Source organism: Leptopilina heterotoma, unplaced genomic scaffold (assembly GCF_015476425.1).
Source record: "Leptopilina heterotoma isolate Lh14 unplaced genomic scaffold, ASM1547642v1 Lhet_60, whole genome shotgun sequence".
NCBI lineage: Eukaryota > Metazoa > Arthropoda > Insecta > Hymenoptera > Figitidae > Leptopilina > Leptopilina heterotoma.
In genome coordinates this window covers 6783065-6808315 of record NW_025111138.1, presented here as the reverse complement: position 1 = coordinate 6808315, position 25251 = coordinate 6783065, and the positions used below count along the sequence as shown (strand labels likewise).

General features: G+C 23.2%; 1 protein-coding gene and 1 long non-coding RNA gene across 4 annotated transcripts in view; one reads left to right on the top strand and one right to left on the bottom strand.

Annotated features, from left to right (window-relative positions):
- Positions 1–3368: 3368 nt before the first annotated feature.
- LOC122509323 lies at positions 3369–24983 on the bottom strand. 2 transcript variants are annotated; one of them, XR_006302349.1, is made up of 5 exons: positions 24856–24983; positions 13946–14174; positions 11049–11194; positions 3800–4111; positions 3369–3499 (listed from the first exon to the last, which is right to left on the bottom strand). It is a non-coding gene; the product is annotated as an uncharacterized LOC122509323 (long non-coding RNA). The 2 variants fall into 2 exon arrangements; XR_006302348.1 differs by lacking the exon at positions 24856–24983 and adding an exon at positions 16000–16131.
- LOC122509322 (sodium-independent sulfate anion transporter) overlaps positions 3381–25251 on the top strand; it is a 28853-nt gene continuing 6982 nt past the window's right edge. The window contains exons 1-4 of one of the 2 annotated variants that reach the window (XM_043623288.1): positions 3381–3519; positions 13960–14141; positions 16026–16279; positions 24874–25075. In XM_043623288.1, coding sequence (XP_043479223.1) covers positions 13961–14141; positions 16026–16279; positions 24874–25075 — 637 coding nt within the window. In that variant the 5' untranslated portion in view covers positions 3381–3519; position 13960. Of the gene's footprint in view, positions 3520–6434; positions 7151–13959; positions 14142–16025; positions 16280–24873; positions 25076–25251 lie in introns of those variants that run through there. The other variant, XM_043623289.1, reaches the window with a different exon arrangement.

Sequence of the window (25251 nt, the reverse complement as noted above, 5' to 3'; positions counted from 1 at the left end):
AAAAAACTAAAAAAAATTTGTGAGCAAAAATTTTGAATGCTTTGCTAACTTTGCACAAAATTAATTTTTGCACAAAATTCATTTTTAAGCCTCCCAATAATAAATTGAATTTTTGAAACTTTATAACTGATTGCATAAATGCAATTATTTTCAAAAGTAATAAAATTTTTCGCAGAAATTCAATTATGTTCAAGAATTTTTTAATATTCTCATCAAAATGTCAATTATTTTTAAAAAATTTAATAAGAAATCTATTATTTACAATATTTTTATAAATTTCTTCGCAATAATTTAATTATTTTTATAAATAATAAAATTTCTTTCAGGAATTAAATTATTTTCATAAATAAAACTCATCGCAGATTTTAAATTATTTTTAATACAATTTTAATCAAATTCATCGAAAAATGTAATTGTTCTTAAAAATTTTATGAAAAATCGTTAAAAAAAAATCAATGATTTAAAAATATTTTGATAAAATTCTTTATGAGACTTCAATTTTAAGAAATTTTAAATATTAAATAAATTATTTATTTTTGCATTTAAATTATTGAATTATCTAATTAAAAATTTATTTCAAAATGAATTTCAGTTAAAGTTTTACATAATAATTGATTATTATAGGCATTATTATAGCATGAATTTTAAGAAATAATTAAATTTTAAAATGGTTTCAAATCAAATTCTTTAAAAATTTGTATTTTTCATACTTATAACTAACAATTCTGTAAAATTAATTATTTTAAAAAAGTTTAATTGAATTTTTTTCTGAAATTATTTGAAGTATTTATTTTTTAATTCGTATTTTTAGTTGAAGAATTTCTGAATAATTTAAATTTCGTAAACAAATGGATTTTAAAACTCTCAAAGAACTTTTTTCAAAAATTATTAAAAATAATTTATTCCTGTGCGAAAATAATAATGATTAAAATTTATTTAGAAAAGAAGTTATTGATGTTTTCAAATAATTTCAGAAATTGGTAAATAAATGTAATAGAACATTTTTTGAGTGTCTAATCATTTTTAGAGTGTATCAGAATTTTCTTTAGGGTTAGGGAAGAAGTCAAAATTTTGTCAAGTAATTAAGTTTTTCATATAAAAAAAAAGAAAATATTTTGCAGGATTTATTTTTTAGAAACAAAGGAAATAATGAATAATATAATAATATTAATAATTTTTTTAAATTAATAAAAATATTTTTGAATTATTTGAGAAATAAAAATAATATTATTAAATTAAAAAATTAGTGAAAAAATAATGACGTATAATATTATCTATCAGAATATATCAAAAAAACAAAAGCATGCACAATAGTCTAACTTCAAGTGTGGACAGACTGGACAGAATACGACGATTATTATAGTTAAAATAATAATGAATAATAATTAATAATAATTTTTGTTTTGTATTTAATTTTTTTATTTATATTTATATTTTTTATTTTATTTTTTTTTTGTTTAATTATTTTCCAACGTGACGAATTTCTGTCACGTGGTGACGTTTCGTTCGTGATGATAAAAAAAAATGTTATGACTTTAATATTGGGCAACGAGACAATAGGTAATTGAATTAATGTTTTAATGAAAAAATGGAAGACTTTCCCAAAATTGAAAAAGAAATATACATTTTGAAAAGTAAAGCGTTTAATAGCTCTTAAATGATATTTGATAATAATGCAATCTTGACTTATCAATTTTGGAATGCCTTTGGCTTTAATATTTAACAGCACGTGACACAATACAATTGGGTTCATTTGATCTTTGTGCCCTTCTTAACATTGCCGCTTCTTTAAACTGGTTGATATCTTGAAAGTCTCATCACGTGCTTTCTGTTGACAGTTTCAAGAAACGCTACTCGATTCACAATTTATTCACTCCCATTTCTAGTTTTCATTTTTCTCTTAATTGTCTTAATTTTCTTGTTATAGATTTCATTCTTTTTTTTTAAATTTTCAATTTATTAACACCGCATGACTTTGATTAAAAAAAAATTGATAGTATTTTTATAAATTTAAAATTGTAGAATTTTACCTAAACGGAATCAATTTTTTTTCTATTTTTTTCTCTATTTGTTCTTCAATATTGAATTCAAATAATTTTTTTTTGATTCGATCCTTTTCTTTCAAGATCCTCAGTAAAGTTTTCACGTACCATTTGAAATTGAGATGCGAAAGAAAAGTAAAAATAAAAAATTTATTACACCCAGAGAAAAAAGTTATTTATTTTAACTAAAAGTGTATATTTAAGAAAAATTTATTTGTTGCAAATAAATATTTTATTTAAAATAAATAAACTAATATTTATTTCAAATAAATGCACTAATTAATCTAAAATAAAGAAATATATTTGCAATTTATGAAATAGTATATTTGTAGCAAATAAAAAATATATTTGATTCAAATAAATGTTTGTTTGACTTATAAGTAGACGCCTGCGCATATTGCATTGCTATAGTAAAACAATAAGATGTTTTGCTTTTAACAGTTTAACGCGTACAATTATAAGAGGTTTATTCATCATGAATAGTTAACAAATTTAATTGATTTAAGTACAGAATTTTTCTTTTTAAGTGAAAATTTTAATTAGTACAAAGTAACAGATTTGTATGTGATTTCATTTACATTTTAGTGTCTTATTTGAGATTTTGTGAGAAAAATGTGACAGTGGACTTTTACATATGAAGTGAAAAAGTAAAGTAAAATGACTAACAATAAAAAAACCTGACTTTATTTAACAAATATTCTTATAAAAATAAACATTTATTTTAATGAATATTAAAAGTTCCATTAGTGATTGTGATTGTTAAATTTATTTGAAGGTTATAAGTGAATTTTAATATTTTAGAATGCTTACAGGATTTATTAAAATGAAAAGTGTTTTTTATTTGTTCTAAATATAAAATATATTTAAAGAAAATATAAAATTTTTTTCATTTAAATAAAAATGGATATTTAAACGAAATATATTAATTCAAATAAAAAATATTATTTGAGCTAAATAAAAGTTTAGTTGGTTCTGTGACAAATATCCTTTTTTATTTGTTTGAAATAAATTTTATTTAATTCAAATAAATCATTTCTCTAGGTGTACGAGTTGCGTGAGTTGCATTCGACGCGACAGGTATAAAATTGGAACAAAATGTGCAAACGTTGGTGTGCCACTTTTTAATTTGACAGAAAGAATAACGTGCGAATGGTAACGTCCTTTTAAAAAGTCATGTGCTTTTCATCGACATCAAAAATTTGTTATAATTGTCAGTTAACATGTTTATAAGTACCTTATATGTCCTCAAGTCATGTGCTTCTGATGAATGAACGAAGCGAAATTAATTTATTATTGTTCCTAGTAGAAAGTAAACATTGAATTAACGTCAAGTGATCGCACGTATATACAAAATAATCTCTCACATGACTCTCTAAATATAAAATGAATAAATATTTTTCAAAATTCAACGAAAAATATATTTTATTCACATTTCCACAAAAATTCATCGATTGCACCTGCACAAAAACAAACAAAGGTATTTATTATTATAAAATTCATTTCCTCTATTTAATGTATTTTTCTATAAATATCAACATTTACGGAGAAGAAATATAAAAAAATTTAGAAAAAGAAAAAAAAAGGTTTAAACAATTATTATTTGTAATTATTTACGGTCAGTTGTTTTCAGTACTTTTTTTTTTTGTTGAAACCAAACGACAATGAATTTTTTTCAATAAGAATAAGAAAATATAAAATATTGATATTTTAATTACGTAAAAATAATTTGAAAAATATTTTTTTTTGAGGAATTTTACCTGATTTTTTTTTCCTCAATTTAGAATTTTTCCCGATGAATAATTAATATTCCTTTTCTGAAAATGTATTAGAATATATTGAACACGTGACAGTTAGAAAGGTTGACTTGGATTTTCCTGGTTCAAGGAACTGAGTTACCTCCTTTGCATGTGAAATGTTTTTAAAATCATGTGATTTTCTACTTTTCCTAATCATGTGATTTCTGTGTGTTAAGAAAAAAAAATAAAAAGGAAATTCTATATATGAATCCACGTCATATTATCCAATGTTTTCTCCTGTTTGATAGTAGTTAATATTTCCTTCTCCGAAATCTGAAAAAAGATTAAACTACAATAAATTCTATTTATTCATTGGAACTATAAATGCAGTCATAGAAAAATAGAAGGAAATTAAATTGTTTGACAAAATTATTTTTAAATAGTAGAAAATAAAGAGAAAATTCATTTTTCTGTAAAATAATTTTTATAGATAGTCCAAAATTAGAAGGAAATTAAATTGTTCGCTAAAATAATTTTTAAATAGGTGAAAATAAAGAGAAAATTAATTTTTCTGTAAAATAATCTTTAAATATCATGAGATGGTAATGGGTTTTTTCCGTTCAAAATTAGAAGAAAATTAATTTTCATTAATTATTAAATAGGACAACATTTTGAAAAAAATTAATTTTTCCGTATAATTATTTTTTAACAGTACAAAATTAAGAGAAAATTACATTTTTCGTTAAATAATTTTTAAAATTCGTCAAAATTAAAAGAAAATTAATTCTTCCTGTAAAATTAATTCCAATTTGAACAAAATTAAAAAAAAAATAATTTTTCCAGAAAATAATTTCGAAATAGTACAAAACGTACAAAATTAAACAAACTTTAAAGAAAATTAATTTTTCCATGAGAAATAATGTTTAAATAGTAAAAAAAATTAACAGAAAAATTGTATTAATTTTCGATTAAAAGTATTATATAATAATTTTCAAATAATACACAAACAGAATTCGAAAAAGGACAAAAATTGTAATTTTAAATTATATTTGAATTTTTAATTTTTATTTGCGAAAATGTAAAAAAAAAAAATTTTTTTTTCCTTCATTCCTGAATTGAATTTTTGAGAAAAAAAATTATTTTCCAATTATAATTACACCTAACATGGAAGTACCTGTCATGTAAATTATTAAAAACGAAAAGTGGTTTAATTAACTTGGAGATTTAAAGATAAAGACAGAGCATAAGTGGCTGTGTAAGAATGACAATTCATTACATATATTTCTGTTTGTAACTACTTGCGCTTATGAACTTATGTGTTGAATGATTCATTGTTTATGTTCATCCACCTTTTGTTATCTCACCTGCGAGACTTTATAACAAATGCAAACAAAACCAAAAAAAAAAAGGAATCAAGTTTATTATTATTTTCTTTTTTTTTTTGTTAATTTCAGTAAATAATAAACGAAAATTCTTTTTATGAATAAAGCAAATAGACTTGTTTTTCTTCATGACAGTAAAAATGTAACTTTTTTTTTTTTTTTTAAAGTGTTATTAAAAAGATAGATATCGTTCTGTTTGATTATTTGATGAGGCATTTTCGAATTTTCTAGAATATAAATTTTTGTTAACAATACGTTGAGTCGTTAATTATATTCATTATGCAATATATCACTTTCCAATTATATTGACATATATTTATAATACATCCAAATTATTTTCAAATAATTTTTTGAAATTATTGTCTAAAATCATTGTTTCCATTTATTGTCTAAAATATTACTTTTTCAAATTATTTCCTCCAAACTTGTATTTGCAAATTATTAACTAAAAAATTATGTTTTGCAAATTATTTACTAAAATTATTTTTTCGAATTATATTTGCAAATTATTTTTTTTATTATCAAAAAATTATTCCAAAGATTAATTATTCCTCATTTTGTTTGTATTGTGTGTGAGAGGATATTTAAATATTCTATTCTCTGGTGGAAAAAAATCATCTTTTTTAATTTGTAAGCTTTACAAGAATGTATTGAATTCCAAATGTTTTAGTCATTCCTTAAAATGAAGATAAAATTTTTTTAATGCATTTATCAGATGATGATAGTTCGCAGACAGGAAGTTAATTAAATCCATTGAAGAAGTATGCATTCGGAGTAAAGAGTGAAAAAAAAAAACTATATTTACGAGTTGGGATTTCCTTTTAAATCTTGTTTTTATATAAACAGTTTTGTAAATGATATTTCTTTTTGTTTTTTAATATAATACAATACTTATAATTGTAAATCTCTCACCGAAAGATGTTGTGAAGAGGGGGAAAAGACAAGTTTTATTTTATAATTTCTTCTCTTATATTTTTAAAGGTAAAAATTAATATATATGAGAAAGAGAAACAAAGTCAAGTCCAATTAATAAAGTTTATGTCAAAAATAGAAAAAATAAATTTAATATTGAAAAGTAAAATTTAATTCGAGAAGAAAAGGGAGAATTGAAAATTCAAAAAATTCGCTTAGAATTTTTAGTGATTTAAGAAGATTAATAAAAGATTTTTAATCTGAAGAAGATTAAAAATTAATTACATAATTAAAATTTAATTGTCAGGGACAATTTATCAAAAATTTGATTACAAAAATTTTTTTTTTCTAAATTGGAGCATTTTTGATGGAACTATTTGTTAATTATAGAGTTTGAGTAAAAAAAGAAAATTGAATGAATTTCATCCAAGTAAGGCACACACGAGTCGTCGTCCTGATTGGCGTATTCGCCGATGACGACAACATGTGGGGGTTGCCCAGAGTGATTTGTACACGGGAGAGAATCAAGATGATAGGAAAATACTGGCGAAACCTGCTGCTCGGTACCATTTATATGGCAAGCTGCACACCCGCGTCAACTCAGTCGTTGTGTTCATTTTGCAGTTTGAAAAATTGAGCATTAAACACAAAATTTTTAACTTCTTCCTTCATCATTGTTTTTTAGTCCTTAGGATTATTGAATTTTTTTTCCATTTTGTTCTCTTCTTCTTCTTCTTAAAAAAAAAAAAAAAAAACCGAGTTGATTCTTTTCGTCTCTGGAAAAAAAAATAATAATCGGCGTTTGTATATAAACTTTGTGCGTGAATGTCGATACAAGTTTTTTCGTCAAGTGCGACTAATACGGAATCGCTTCGCAGAGCGATTCTTCTTTCTTCACTGTGGGATTTTTATTTTCATTAATTTCTTTGATTTTTTTTTTGTTTTTAATTGCCACGAAGAGAGACTAGAAAATGTTTAAAAAGTGGAGAAGATAAAGAGCGAGAAGAGACTTAGAAAAAGGAGACAATATTATTTCGAAAAAATTGTCAATTTTTGCAAAAAAAAGAGAGAAAATTAGGTGAGTGATTGATTTTTAACAAAAATAATTTTAATTCACTATTTTCAATTTTTTTTCATTTTAAATTTTCGTTTTTTAGTGTTTTATTAGTTTTTTTTAGTTTTATTTTAGTTTTTTTAAAATTTTATTTTAGTTTTATAAATAGTATTATAAATATAGAAGATAATTTATCAGACTATTTGATATTATTAAACAATTTTTCCATTCGATCTTTATTATTGTGTCTGTTGAGAAAATTGATAATTGATAACAAAAACAAAATAATATTCCTTTTAATTTCTATTAATTTTTTTTGTCTGTATTTTTCTGTTCTAAATTTATTTTCTTCTCATAAATGATAATAGTGAGTAAAATTTAGAGAATTTTCTTTTCGATTGTTGTAAAAATTTTTGTAAATGACTTTTTTTCAAAGATATTATTTCCTTTTGCGAGTCACATCACTAATCAAGGCTTTTGTCTCAATAAGAGTTAGTCATAAAAAAAACTCGTTCTAGTTCCGGCCATTCACCCATTACCTAATTATTGTTTACTATTATTCATTATTACTGCAAAAGTCAATAAATAATTTAATTTTCTACAGAAATTAATACAATTCGGTAATTAATTTTTTTATACTTCTGAAATTCATTTTCTATACTTCAATATTTATTTTTCTATTTAAACATTAATTGTTAATAATTTGTTTGTATTTTCCAGTTTTTCCTGGAATTATTCACTTAGTTTTAATTTTCACCTTAAAGTTTTTATTAATTGTTAACAATTAATTTTTAATAATAAATTTTTAACAATTAGTTTTTAAGAGTTACTTGTTAACAATTTTTTTTATTTTTTTAGTCTTTAGTAATAAGTTTGTTAATTATTTTTTTAGTAATAAATTGTTAACAATTAGTTTTTGATGATAAATTGTTAACAATTAGTTTTTAGTAATAAATTGTTAACAATTGTTAAAAAAAAATTAATTAAATTAAAAAATAATTGTTATAAAACTAATTAGGTTTTAATAATAAATTGTTAACAATCGGCGTTTAATAATCAATTGTTAAAAATGAATATTTGAAATGATTAATTATTGAATAAAAAAAATGTTTTCTATTCAGTAAATTCAAAAATAAAAATTAAAAATAAAATTAATTAGTAATCGAAACATTTTTTCCGTGATCGTTTATCAGTTAATTTTCATATTCGAGATGTAACCTATTTATAAAACTATGTTTTTAATCACAATATTAATGTAAAATTCAAATATTGTCTTGATTAAGATAATGAAATTCTTTATCAAGAAAACATTGGAATATGCCACTTAGTTTGAAAAGACAAATACTTAATTGTTTTTTATAAAGGTACTTAATCGATATCGTCTAAAAGAAATTAAAGTTCGTAAATGTAAATAATTTTCGTTTTCATTAAAAAGCACTCAATTCGAATTTCAATGTGGAAAATTTTGACTCTTTTAAAATTAGGTAAAAGTAATTAAATTGTTATTATAATGACGTAAAATAAATTTCTTTTAACAAATTTAATTTTTAATTTAATTTTTAATTTAATTTTTAATTTCATTTTTTCATCATAAAAAAGGAACCAAGTAGAAAATTTCTATCGTAATACAGAATTTAATGATCTTATTCTTTTAAGATTGACAATAAATCACGGTAAATTAAAAATGTATGAGAGTCTTATCACAACGCATAAAAAAACTATTTCTAATTATTTTTCTTTTAATAAAAAAAATTGTTTGCTATCAATTTTTAACTAATGTTTTTTCAATTTGTTCTTGATTTGCATGAACTGGTTAATTCCATAATTTCTGCGTTCGAATAAAAATAATATCGTTAGGTATAATAATCGAATATATAATATACGTACAAATAATCGAACGTATAAAAATCGTACAAAGAAATAATCATACGTATAACAATCGTATATTAATTAAATAATATTTTAGAATTTTTATATCTGAGTTTATAATTTACACTTTTTATAATTTAAGTTAATAATTAATAATTTTAGTTTTTAATTTATATAATTTCAGTTTATAATTTTTACAAATTTAAAAATTATAAATTTGAAACTAAAAATGATTCAAGCAAATTTGTAAATTTTATAAAAATCGTAATTTTTATAATTCAAGTTTATAATTCACTATTTATCTAATTGAAGTTTATAATTAAAAATTTTTCTAATTTATTTAGTAAATTATTTATTTATTTTTTTTAAGATTTAAGTTTAAAATTTATTATTAAAAATAAAAAAATAATTTTAAACTTAAAATAATAATTATAGTAATTATTTTACAGTATTAAAATTGAAAATATAATTTTTACAATATTATTTAAATTTAAATAATCGCCTTCATTGCTCGAGTCTCTATTATATGTCTGACTAAACACGTACCCCAATCACTTATTTAATGACGATTGCATTTATTTTTTTTTCATTTTACCTTCAACTAAAATAAATTGAATATAATAAATTAAAATAATTTTCTAACAAAATAATTTATATCTTCGATAATTTCGATTATTTAAAACAATTTTTTCTTTCTTTTAATTGTGATTTAAATTTTCCCATTTAAATAAATTAATTAATTAAATTTCTTTTTTCCCTTATTAATTAGGAGAATATGTTTTTCCTAAATAGTTGAATATATTTTTCCCCTTATTGAATAGGGGAATATATTTTTTCCCTTATTAATTAGAGGAATATATTTTTCCATTAAATGGTTAATTAGCCATAAACCGTTGATTACTAACATTAATTATTAATATTAACCTTTCGATCATACATTTTCGATGACACTTTTCATTAATTATTTCACTATCTAATTTATCGAAGTTATTTCCTAAAATAAATTAACATTTGATAAAATATTTTACGTAATTTTTTTTTGAACATTTCTATCAATTATCTATCAATTAGAATTATTGATCCACTCAATTATTGAACACAGTTTTTTTAATTGAAATTTGACTTTTGCGAAAAAAAAATGCGATGGAGATTTTTAATTATTGTAAATAAACGTCTCAGTCGAAACGAATACGAATAGTCATTCGTTTGATTTATATTCAGAATCATCGAGCTTTGGTTGAAATTAGTACAAGTGGATACGATTGGTTGGCGTCATAGTTATATTGATTGACTTATTGATAAATATCATGTGCTTGGATCCTTTTGTGATTTTATATTTTTTTCTTTATGTAAATTTGAAAAAAAAATAAGTATTTTAATTTTTGTAGGTTTAATTTACAGTTTTATATCATTTCTTTCTATTTATAAATAAATTAATTAATTTCTTTGTATTTATAAATAAAAATAAACAAATTATTATTTATTACTATTATTTTTTATTTATATATTTTTGTAATTTTGATTTTTCTTTTTAATTCTATTTTTAACTCTATTTTTCAAATTATATTTTTACAGTTTAGAATTTAGAATTTTTTGCGACTATTTTTTTGATTAAAGAAACAATAATTTAGAATATTCTAATTGACTCGAATTTAGTGCTTCAGATAAATTATTAAAAATTAAATTTTTATATAGTGTAGTAAAATTTTTAATTCTATTTTTTAAATTATTTTTTTAGTTTAGAATTTTTTGCGACTATTTTTTTTATTAAAGAAACAATTATTTAGAATATTCCACTTGACTCGAATTATAAGTGCTTTTACTTAAATTATTAGAAATTAATGAATTACCTTTTTATAATAGTGAGAAAAAAAAAATATTATCCCTTTTTATCATTCACATGACTTATCGAAATTCGTATGTGACACGTTGCGCGTGTAAGATGGTATTGATCGTCCTTTTTGCGATAAAATGTAAAAGTTATGAAACGGTTTTGCAATCTTACATAAAATAGATACTGGGGCCATTTTAATACCCGCAAACGAATACTCACGTAACATCTGGTACATAGATACAAAAGATATATGCATATTTGTCTATTGCTCCAAGTGTTATGCACGTTTTCACTCCTCCTTTGTTTTGTCTTCAAAAATTCTCCATTTCCGATTTGTCAGTTCTCAATTGCTCTAAGGCTCCCACCTAAAAAAAAGAAATTCGAAATATTATCAGTCTTACTAATTTGTTTCCCAATTATCAATTTTGTCAACACATTACTTATAAGAAAATAATAATACAATAATAAAAATATATTTTTGATAAAAAAGAAATTATTAAATTCATCCTAAATTTAAATAAAAAAGAAATATTTAAATTTTGTAAAAAAATTCCTTTCGTAGAAAAATTTTTATCACAGGACATAATTTTTACCTTAAGGAATTTTTAAAAGTAATTTTATATTTAAATTTTGAAAATAAATGAAAAAGAATGTAAAAAAATTTATTTTCTATTCTTTCTGTTTGCAATTGTAAATAATTGCCGAGACTTAAAATTGGAGATAATAAAATATTAAATTTAATATGATGATAATTCTCGGTATGTCAATTATATGGATGATTATTAAAACTTGTTGTCTAGAGGTGGGTCATGTGATTTAGCATGTGATTTTCAAAAAAACAGGTATTTTTTCCGGTCACATGTGTCTCAAGGCTTACACACCTGTAGAGAATGTTGATTAAAATGATATATTTCTCACATGACTTGGTCACGAGACCAATTCTGAATGTACACACGCACAATTAAGTAAACTCGCACTTATATCCGTGTGAGCACGTGCTCTTGTTTACGAGGCAAGATAACATTTTATAACTCGAGTTGACAAATGCTAACAATCATATTAAAGCTGAAAATAAATATTAATTTATATCAATAATTATTATTCCCTCACACACACACACACACACACACGAAGAATATTTTGCAAAATTTATCATCACGCTCTCAAAACTTTTTCTTTTCAATACAATAATCTTCTCATCTTTTTAATTTTCCTTTTCAATTTTTTTTGTTTTGTAAATTTTATTTTTTCAATTTTTATTCTGTTAATTTTTATTCTGGAAATTTTATTCTGGAAATTTTCTTTTGTAAATTCTGTTTTGTAAATTTCATTTAACAGAATAAAATTTATAAAATTAAAATTTAAAAAAGAAAAATTGAAATAAAATTTACGAAATAAATTTCGTAAATTTTATTCTGTCAATTTTTTTTTATTTCGTCAGTTTATTTTATTTCCGACAAACTTTTATTGAGGCAAACGAAAAATTTTATCGCACTTAGCCACATGTGCAAACTTTTAAGAGAGAATTTACTTGGAAATCCATCTCAGTGTTAATTTTTTCGCCTGAATACATAATTGCAATTTTTTTCTCTCCTCATTATAATTTTAATTTCTTGAATCAATTTATTGTATTCTCGTAATTAGCAGTTATTGAATTTATTAACAGATTTTTCATTTATTTGAATTCAAATTTTTTTGAAAACAGAATTTTTTTTCGTGACATCAGGAAAGAAATTCTTTAATGATTCCAAAATCCAAATTAATAGTAAATTAATAAATAGTCTGAAATTAAATTTAAATTCTAAATTAATTACTTAACTAAAATAAATCATTTAAATTCTAAAAACTAAATATTAGTCGGTAATTATTAATATTGAATTTATTAAAATTTTTGGAATTTCAAAAGTAAACATAATTTCGAAAATTCGAAACATCGAAATTAAAAATGTGCTTTGATTAGTTAACTCAGTGAAAGTTTGCAAAAAATTCTAAATTAAAAGGAATTTAATTTTTTAAAAATATGGAAAAAAATTAACAATTTTATTTGCTTAGTCAATATGTTTATAAAAATTCAAAGGTGTATTGAGCCGGTTATGACTTAAAGTGATAAGAGTGTTCCTCAAGGATATAAGGCAAGCTCGTGGATACATATTGATGACTTGAGTCCATTTGCAATAAAAAGCGATTTTAAAATTGACAAATAGTGTAAATTTTTTGTTCTACATTGTGAAAAACTTCCAAGATCTGTGATACAGTATTTCTTATTTTTTTGCAATTTACACAAATCCGCTTGCATATATGTCTGGATAAAAATGTTTATTTATGAAATTTACGAACTACATTTTTATTCCCACTTTATATATAGTAAAGTGATTAATATATAATCGTGTAAGGGAACGTGATACAATAATGTTATGCAATAATTAGTGATCTAAGTGATGACAATTTATTCCGTACATTCGTAAAGTTTTTTTCTTGCTTTCTGTTTAACCACTTTTAAATGAGTGCTTTAGTTTAAACAAAACAAAACAAAAAATAATTATAAAAAATAATTCTATTGCGCAAATTCAACTTCCGGAGAGAATTAGTTTTATCTTCCCGATTTTAATTGATCTTCACAGTAATTAAGATTGTATAATCTAACATATATGAATTGATGTTTGCAATTTGTATACCATTTTTTCTTTAGTCTTATTCTTTTTTTATTTTATTCAAATTTTCTTTTTATTATTATTTTTATTATTTTTATTATTATTATTTTTATTTTTATTATCCTTTCTTCTTTTTATTTATATTTTGATATCTATAAAATTTTTATTCTCTATTATTTGTCTTGAACTGGTTTTTGTTGAAATTTTTTACAACTCAATATAACAAAGGAATAATATTTTATTGTTGTAAAATAATTTTACATAATACTTTTTTTTATATTTGCTTTCGTTTTTTATCTTGTTTTCTGTTAAATATATTTCCCTTGTCCACTTTTATTGCAAATGGAATAATTTTTGAGTAATGAAAAAATTGCTATGATTAATTTAATAAATTTAGATGTTTCGATGAATTCAGAATTTTTGAATTTTTTCGGAGAGAATTTTTGATGTAATTTTTATATGTACCTCTCTTTTTTCAGAATGAAGGGAGTCGACATTGTAAGTGATGAGAAAATGGGAAGAATCGGTGGAGCATATATAAATCATGCGCTAAGTGGTTCTGGTGGAAGTCTAAATCTCATGCAAGCAAATGGCTCCTCTCAAAAACTTCAGAATTCACATAAAGTTCATCCTGAGATACAGGGATCATCCGACTTCATCTGTAAGTTCCTTTTTCGTCTTAAAACACAGTTTCCTGAAAAAAAGAGAAATTTTAATTATATCTGAATTTGCAGAAAGAATTTTTTTTCTATTGAAACTTAATTTATTTGTTTCGATATTATTTTTGTTTTATTTTAAACAATTAATAAAGTTATTTATTATTTCTTTCTAATTGTATATTATTATTGTTGTCCTTGGATTTAAAATGATAATATACATTTAAATTGAAAAATTATTAAAAACAATTTTTTTTATCCGTTTTCCTTGTTCTTTGCGGAAAATAAAATTATTTTGAAAGAAATTTAGGAATTTATTTCATGAGATTTTTCTCCACTAATAGAAAAATGACAATGCTTTTTCTTGAAAATGAAATATTTTTCTTTGTTTTTTTTCTCCAAAAAAAAAAAATTAATAAATTAATTTCTATTGATTATTTTCACTATTTTCAATCCAAATTCTCAAAAATCAAGATTAAAAATCATAATTTTAAATTTATTTATAAAAAATTAATCACAAAAAAAATTAAATCAGAGCGTAAAGTAAAATTGATTAAAAACTAAAATTAACTTTACGCTTAATAATGGTCATAAATAACATTGATTTCTGTCACATGCCACGAGGATGCCACAATAGTAAGTAATTCCAAAAATGTCAAATTTATTAAATTATCTTTTTATCATTCTTTTTTCTCATTGTTTACGAGGCAGTAAAAAGTCAAGTATAAACAGACTTGTGTGACATTGGCCTCTATATACATACAAAATGCATTTATCTCAAGAATAGGTTGACAGATTTTAAAAAACAGTAAATTTATTAATATACAGAATTGCAATAATTTATTTAAACGAAAAAAATTTTATTTTTCGAAAAAATTCTCACTTTGTATAGAAAATTTTCAAGAGCATAAGTAATTTTACTTCTAATAATTTACAGGCTCATAAACAATAGATTTTCCCTTATTCTTTGTTATTGAAAGAGAATTGATAATCATGTATCAATTTCGTTGTCGGAAACTCAACAAAAATTGAACAAAAATATGTCGCCATTATATAATGTCAAGGTTGACAACGTGATGTAAATAAATTATTATTATCATTTTTTTAATATTTATTACTATTATTTTCTATTTAATTTTCTATTTTTACGCATAAATTTTATATTTCTACATATTCATATTTGTTTATTAAATAAATTTGAAAGTACATTAGAAAAAAAAATTTCTAGGTATGATAAAAAAAATTTTTTAGTTCCATAAAAAAAAAATAGTTATTCCGAATCTAATTGAAATAGAGTTAAGTCATTGTAATTGAGCGGAATAATAATTTACCAAGCACGCGGAGTCTAGTTGTCTGCATCACTTCAAATTGAATTTTTAAAATAGAATTTTATTTATACTGGAAAATAAGTTGAATTATAATGTTAAATATATTCATGAAATTGTTTTTCTTCACTTTCCTAGAAAATTTTTCTCCGTTAATTTTAATTTTTCACTATTTCTGAAATAACTTACAAGTAAATTTAAATATTTAAATGCTCCCGTGCAGGAAATTAAATTAATTTACTTTTAATTATTACTATCAACAATTTAATGATTTAAATGACGATTTATATTTTTATAAAAATAAAAATACTATCCATATGGAAATAATAAAAAAATAGCGATAATAACAAAAATAGTAAAAATAATAATAGTAATAGTAATAATAATATAGTAATAATTTTAAAAAATTAAGAATTATTATTTTTATTCAATAATAACAAAAATAATAGTAAAATTAATAAAATGATAATAATCAAAAGTATAGAAATAATATCTAATTATAATATTTGTAATAAATAAAAATAAAAAATATCAATACCTATAAGTAAAAATTTGTTTTTCAAGTGGTGGAAGAGCCCGGAGATGACGAGGGCAACCAAAAGAATAGTATCTGCAAATCAGTGGCAGAATTGGCGAAAAGACGTGCACGAGCGATTTGCACGAAAAAAACTCTATACAAAAGATTACCAATTTTGCGATGGTTACCGAGGTACAATGCACAAGATGCGCTTGGTGACCTCGTGGCAGGAATCACAGTCGGTTTGACTGTGATTCCCCAATCTCTGGCATATTCGCGTGTCGCGGGATTGCCAGCTCAGGTAATATTACAAATTACATAATATTTACTTCACATCTGCAAAAAGAAAGAAAAGAAAAAGAACAATAATGATTTAACATGAAAAGCGTCTTTAAGTCTTTGGAAAAAAAAAATTTTTTTTTCCTTCTAAACAACATTTTTTGCGCATTTTTTTCAATTCCATACTATTTTTGATTTAATTAATCACTTTCTTAATTCTATGAATTTGAATTTAATTAATCATTTTTTACATTTTTAAATTTAATTTAATTCCTACAGTGGAGTTTAGTAAACAAAACTAATTTATCACTATTCGGATTGTTAATGATATTAATATTAATTAATTACTAAATTACAACGTAAAGGAGAATGCCGGAAGGTCGTTCAAAGCCAAAAGGCATGAACTATGTATAATAAATAATATTAATTAATAATTTTCATATTTTTGAAATTAATTTAATTCCTCTAGAGGATTTTAATAAAAACAAAAATAATTTATCACTATTCCGATATTATTGATGATAATCTAATATAATTTTCACATTCTTCAATTTAATTTAATTCCTCCAGAGGATTTTAATAAAAGAAAATAATTTATCACCATTCGGATTATTAATAATAATAATAATTAGTATAATTTTCATATTTTTCAATTTAATTTAATTCCTCCCGAAGATTTTAATAAACGATAGTAATAAGTATAATTAATTATTATAATTAATAAATATAAGTTAAAATTCATTTGTCTAATTAAATTGGCGAGAATAGAAATAAAATAATATAAATTCTATATTTTGAAAAATATAATTTATATGAAGTTATTTTTCGTATTTGTGAAGCCTATTGTAAATAGTTTCCGAAAAAGGAAAGTTTTTTTTTTAAAAGAGCTTTGTTTATATAGAACTGTTTCGAAAATAGTTCCGTCTTTCAAGTTTAATGATTCTTTAATTAGTGTTGCAAAACAAAGTTAAATATTTAATGAGTCATGATTATTCGTTTGATGATATATTTATAGTGAGTGGAACAATTAACAGTTCAATTCAGTTAAAAGTAAGAAGGCAATAAATTTTTTAAATTCGCAAATAATGTCGCGTAATTCCTTTTTTTTTTTTTTTGTTATTTCAAACAAAATCTACAGTGAATTATGACTATAATAAAAGTTGAATAATACAGATATGGATCTTTCGTTTTTCAGCAATAATTTGATAACTAGCAACATATACCTCACTCGCTAACGCTCGTTCGGTTGTATTTAAACTTATTAGTTTTTACTTATTTTTTTTTTTTTATTTGAACTAAGTAAATATTTACTGGACATAAATATTTTAATTTATGGTATCTATTAAATAGTTATTTGAACCAAATACAAATTACTTAAGTCAATTAAATAGAATAATTTAATTTAATAAATATTGCTTTAAATCAATTATAAAAATTACTTGATTAAATAATGCATAGTTTTTAATTAAAATAAATATTTATTTGCATCAATAAAATAATTTTTTTGAAATAACTAAACTTAGAAGGTTAGATTTTGAATGTTAGCCTGATTCTCTGAATAATTGAGACGCCTGTTTATCCCCGTTTATGCAAATGCTCTAATAGTCATTTGATCTAATTTAAAGGTTATAAATATTCAAATGATCTAAAGAACATTGAATATAATGTGATTTTATATAAAAGTCTAATTAATAAAATGAGTTTATTCTATAATTTATTTTTAAGCCAATAATCAAAATATCCAATTCGCATTTTCTATAATCATAAGCAATTATAAAATTTTTTCACGCAAACTTTCAACTGATAAAATAGTTGTATAAGCCAAAGTTTATTTTTTATAATTTTATAATAACCTAATTTTAAAGTGTTATAATTTTTAATTTGTATAAATTGTAATTTAACAAATGTCTGTCAAATCTAAATGTAGTAAAATACAATTTATTTAAATAAAATATCTTTTTTAAAAAATGCTAACAACCTCGAATCGTCAATTGATCAAATATTCAAAACATCTAATCGTCATTTCGTCCAATGCTAAAAACATCGAATCGTCAAATGGTCGAATGCTTAAAACATCGAATCGTCAATTGATCAAATATTCAAAACATCTAATCGTCATTTGGTCCAATGCTCGAAACGTCGAATCGACAAAAATTGGAAAAATTTGCTTGGTTTAAATAAATGTTAACTTACATCAAGCAAATTTTTCAACTTTTTCTCGATTCGACGTTTCGAGCATTGGACGAAATGACGATTAGATGTTTTGAATATTTGATCAATTGACGATTCGATGTTTTAAGCATTCGACCATTTGACGATTCGATGTTTTTAGCATTGGACGAAATGACGATTAGATGTTTTGAATATTTGATCAATTGTCGATTCGAGGTTGTTAGCATTTTTTAAAAAAGATATTTTATTTAAATATATTATATTTTACTACATTTAGATTTGACAGACATTTGTTAAATTACAATTTATACAAATTAAAAATTATAACACTTTAAAATTAGGTTATTATAAAATTATAAAAAATAAACTTTGGCTTATACAACTATTTTATCAGTTGAAAGTTTGCGTAAAAAAATTTTATAATTGCTTATGATTATAGAAAATGCGAATTGGATATTTTGATTATTGGCTTAAAAATAAATTATAGAATAAACTCATTTTATTAATTAGACTTTTATATAAAATCACATTATATTCAATGTTCTTTAGATCATTTGAATATTTATAACCTTTAAATTAGATCAAATGACTATTAGAGCATTTGCATAAACGGGGATAAACAGGCGTCTCGAATAATTAGTAAGAAAAGGGCGAAGATACGTCCATTCTTTTCTTACTAATAGGATTTTCTGTAGGTAATGATCAGGGTGTTTTTTTGAAATTTTTACTGCACTATTCTTACGCATGTCACCGTCACCAATATTGTTACAATATATATTGTAACAATATTGTTACAACAAAGTCTAGACTTTGGGTTTTTGCAAGTCTAGACAATATAGTTGTATAATAATATAAATTTTTCTTTCTAAACCAGAATTTGAACATTTACAAAATTAAAACCTTATAGTGGTTAGAAAATGTAAAAAATTATTAATATTTATAAAAATATAAATTATTTTATTTAAAATCATTGTGTAATAAGACAAAAATTATGAAGTGACATTTACAAAAAATGTCATTGTACATTATACGAAATGTTATTTTTACGTATTCTCTTACTAAACCTTTCATTTTCGTCCGCTATCCTGGATTCGCCATTTTGTATTTTTAAAAAGTGACTTTGGATTCATAATCAGTGGAATTTTACTGAAAATCAGTTGAAAAGTACTAAAATATCAGTCATTCTTCACTGATTATTATTTTATTGTGATTTATTTATTAATATTGTAAATTTCTGTCAAACAAATAATTTTACTAAAAGTCAGTTGAAAATTACACTTACAGTAGTGTTTCATTCGAGCAACACGATCCGAGAAACGAACAAAAAACGATTTTCTTTTTGTTTTGATAACCAAGCTGTCATGTTCGCTCGTCTTATTGAAGTAAATTTTCATAAATGTTTATTTACATTATTCGAAGATAATTAAATCTTAAAAAATTACTATAAAAAAATTCTAATAATATTAGTTTTTAAAAATATTATAATGTTATTTTTCGAAAATAATTGAATTTCTTAAAATAATTCTTATATCCTAATTTACCTTTAAAAATTTTTTTTAAATTTTTGGTAATTCAATTATTTTCAAAATTTGCAATTAAAATTCTTCAAAAAATTGTAACAAAATACTTGAAATAAATTAATTATTTTCAATTAAATTTTGCACAATTTCAACTATTCAAAAAGGTTTCTATTGTAGACATATTTGAAAAATTTAATTGTGTTAAAAAATTATTCAAAGAAATCTAAGTATACTTATTTTTAATTATCTATAACTTAATCTATTGAATTTAGAAAAATTACATCAAGAGGACAAAACTTTGTTCTTTCGTCTACTTTTGAATAATGTTTAGAAAACTAAATTTTTATTAATGTTTATTAAAAAATTATTTTATACCTAAAAAAGTTAAATTTTTTTAATTTAGGCATGATTACAATCACAGGCACACAAAAAAAAAGTTGTCTGTTCATTGAACAAGACCTACATGTCTTATAGTATTTTGGCCCCCTGAATACGAATATGAAGTCAGAATTGCTCCAGCACCCTCTGTTTTTTTTAAATCGAAAAAACTACCCTTAAGTCTAAAATTCAAGAATTAAAGTAAAAAAAAATAAAAACACGGCTTTCTTCGGAGTAGAAGAATATATTTGTGCGTTTTCTTCTTTCAACAACTCAAATAATGTCAAAATTGCTCCACCACCCCTGTTTTTTTAAATAGGAGAAACTACCCTTAAATCTAAAATTCAAGAACTAAAGTAAAAAAATATGAAATAACCGGTTTTCTTGGGAGTAGAAGAATATATTTATGCGTTTTCTTCCTTTAACCTCTCAGAAATAATGTCAAAATTGCTCCACCACCCCTGTTTCTTTTAAATGGGAGAAACTACCCTTAAATCTAAAATTCAAGAACTAAAGTCAAAGAATGAAATAACCAGTTTTTTTGCGAAGTCGAAAAATATATTTATGCGTTTTTTTCTTTCAACAATTTAGAAATAATGACGAAATTGCTCCATCACCCCCTGCCCTTAAATCTAAAATTCAAGAATTATAGTAAAAAATGATATAACAGGTTTTTTCCAAAGTAGAAGAATATATTTATGTACTTTTTAAAAAAGCATCAGCATTGCTTCATCACCCTCTTATTGATTTATATTGAAAAAACTACCCCTTTAAGTATGAACCCAGAGTATACTAACAACAATAAAAACAATTAGTTTTAGACAAAAGCATACGTTCCTTTATTTTTGTTCTCATAACTAAAAAGCAGAATCAGAGTTAATTTATCATTATTTGTTGTTGAAAGAAGAAAACGCATAAATATATTCTTCTACTCCGAAGAAAACCGGTTATTTCATTTTTTTTCACTTTAGTTCTTGAATTTTAGATTTAAGGGTACTTTCTTCGATTTAAAAAAAAGTAGGGGTGGTGGAGCAATTTTGACATTATTTGAGTTGTTGAAAGAAGAAAACGCATAAATATATTCTTCTACTCCGAAGAAAGCCGTGTTTTTATTTTTTTTTACTTTAATTCTTGAATTTTAGACTTAAGGGTAGTTTTTTCGATTTAAAAGAAAACAGAGGGTGATGGAGCAATTCTGACTTCATATTCGTATTCAGGGGGCCAAAATACTATAAGACATGTAGGTCTTGTTCAATGAACAGACAACTTTTTTTTTTTAATAATAAAAATTAAAAATAATTATTTTTAATTTTTATTATTTAAATACACAATTAAAAATAATAATAATACTCCGCAAAAAAGCCCAACTAATAGAAAAATAAAAAAGTAGGTTAATTTTAAATTTAGATCCAACTATTACAATGTTATAGATTTATTAAGTAATATATAACAAGTAATATTATATATATTTCTCTAAATAAAGATGTCTATTGACTTTTTAAAATTGATTTTCTTAAAAATTTCTTTATTAAAAGTATTAATATTTAAATTTTATAGTAATTGCTGTTTTAAAAAATCAATCCGGGAATATTTATTTTTGGTCCGGGAATTTAAAAATAATAATTCACTAGACACCTTGAATTAATTTTTAACTTGATATAATAATTTTAATTCACTAAAATGAATTTAATTTTAGTTTTTAATAGAATTAATAAAAAAGAATTTAAATGTTTTTGGATATCGATTTTTTTCAAAAAATAGGTTATTATTGTATTATTTTTAGTTGTCAGTTATGGGAAAGTCGAGAAGTTCGGTCGATGACAATTAGAAAATTAGACGATACGATTTGACAATTAACAAAAGAATAAACAAGATGATCGTTTGAAAACCAAAGACGATAACCAAATAATCGCTCGAAAAAATGAAATTCGCGGATCGAAGTGAAACACTAACTTACAGAAATATAAGTCATTTTTCACTGATTATCCATTTAAAAAATTATTGTTGATGTCTGCCAAACAAATACAGGGTTGCCACGGACCTGGAAAACCTGGGAAACCCGGAATTGTCATGGAATTTTTTTTCAGTCATGGAAAACCTGAAAAATCTGGAATTGTCAGGGAATTTTATAAAGCCTGATACTAAAAGCTCAATTTTTTGTATTTGAGTCGTAAAAATTTCAAGTTTTCAAGTTGACATACAACTTTTTGATTTTAAATTTAGTGCTTACAATTGAAATCAATATGGCATTTCTAAATTTTAGTTTCTTTTGGTCTCTATCTTCCTTTAAATAATTTTTAAATTAATACATTTTAGAAACCCCAAAATGTTATGAAACTGAAGCTACCAACTTTTATGCAATGAAAATTTTTTCTTTTGCTAATTGTTTTTTAATGTAAGAAGCCCTTTAAAAAATTGCAATCGAAAAAAATTGCTTCTGAAGCAAGGAAATAATAATTTAGTTAAAATTTCGGGATATTTGGAAAATCTACGAAAAAATAATTAAAAATCACTAATTTCCTTGCCTTCCTTAGATCCTCTTACAATTTTTTTAAATGACTTGTCACATTAAAATAAATAATTTGTAAAAGAAAAAATTGCTTATGAGGTGAGGAAATAATAATTTTGTTTAAATAATATATGGATTTTTCGAAAATCTGTGTAAAAAATCAAAATTAATAATTTCCCCGACTTCGATCTTTTAAAATTTTTTAAAAGGCTTCTAACATTAAAATAAATAATTAGCAAAGAAAAAATTGTCATTGAATAAACGTAGGTAACTTCAGTTTCATAAAATGTTATTAAAATGCTTTTTAAAATACTGGTTTAATAATTGTGAAAAATGCTAAACTTAACTAAATTTTTAAATTTAAAAAGATTTGCTCCTCATCTTTCTTCGGAGCGTATCTCAAATAACCTTACAAATTTTAACTTAATTTTTTGTTAATAATGAAATTAAAAATTAATAACTTATTTTGTTAACAATTTACTTAAAGGATTTTATACTTTTTGTCGTAATTAGCTAAAAACATACCAAAACAATTTTATTTCTGGTTTGGAATTTTTTAAGAAATGGTCTGGAAAACCTGGAAAAGTCATGGAATTTTAAAATCGATGTCTTGTGGCAACCCTGAAATAAATAAGTAAATACACAAGTAAATAAATAAGTTCCATTACAACACAGACAGCGCAGCATTAGCGAGTGAGGTATTTACGTATATTTAAAAAAATTTCAACAGACACTACGTGCATCAACGAACCTTAAAAAATTCAACAATTTATATTATCAATCGTTTATTAAATCTATACATATATGTGATTTGTGTATATGTAGGAGTTTATATCTGCATATGAGCAGTATACATGTGTATGTAATTTATGAACATGTGTGAGTATACATGTACATGTGATTAGTGTATATGTGTGAGTATACATGTGTGGGTGTTATGCGCGCATGCTTGATATTCATAGAACACTACTGCGCATGCCTGATATTCATAGAACACTACTGCGCATTCCTCACATTGATAGAACACTACTGCGCATGCCTGATATTCATAGAACACTACTGCGCATGCCTGATATTTAAAGAACACTACTGCGCATGCGTAATATTGACAGAACACTACTGCGCATGCGTAATATTGACAGAACACTACTGCGCATGCCTAATATTGACAGAACACTACTGCGCATGTGTAATATTGACAGAACACTACTGCGCATGCGTGGCACTAATAGAACACTACTGCGCATGTGTAATATTGTCAGAACACTACTGCGCATGTGTAATATTGACAGAACACTACTGCGCATGTGTAATATTGACAGAACACTACTGCGCATGCCTAATATTGACAGAACACTACTGCGCATGTGTAATATTGACAGAACACTACTGCGCATGCGTAACAGTGATAGAACACTACTGCGCATGCGTAACATTGACAGAACACTACTGCGCATGCGTAACATTGACAGAACACTACTGCGCATGCGTAACATTGACAGAACACTACTGCGCATGCGTGACATTGTGAATATGTATACATTTGTGTTAATATTATTTTTAAAAGATATACATATATATACGGCTAGGGTCGGTCGGTCGGTCGGTCGGTCGGTCGTTCTTCAACTTAATATAATAAGAGATTTGTCAATTTTTTTAATTGTCTATTCTATTAATTATCTATTTTTTAATCTATTAAAATATCTATCGATCTATTATTTAGTCTGTTCTTTGATCTATTATTTATTCTATTGTTTATTCTAGTTTTTATTCTATTTTTTATTCTATTTTTAAATTTATTTTTTTTAAAATCTGTTTTAATCTATTTTTTAAATTTAATTTTAAATCTGTTTTTTAATTTATTTTTATATCTATTTTTTAGATTCTCAAAATTTTAGATAAAAAATACTAACACAAACAATTAGAGAAATTCGGAAATTTTTTCCCCCCAAAATTTAGAGGCGCTTTTGAAAATTTAGTAATTTGATATTATATGAAATATGCATTTATCATTCTTACGTTTTTTGTGAATTGCAGTATGGACTTTATGGCAGTTTTCTCGGCTGCTTTATTTATATTATATTCGGATCCTGTAAGGATGTTCCTGTGGGTCCCACTGCCATTGCTTCGTTGCTAACATACCAAACAGTGGCTCATTTAGATGATAAAGTCTCTCACGCCTTACTTTTATGTTTCATAGCAGGCGTCTTTGAATTATTGATGGGAATTTTCGGTCTAGGTGATTATTCCATTCAAAAGCAATTCTCAGGATCTAGAAAAGAAAATAATAATTATTTACTATCAATATAATAGAGTAAAAATATTATTTGCAAAAATATTTATTTAATATTAATATTTAACAAAAACTCTACACTAATTTAAAATAATATTAATACTTGAATAAAAATATTAATA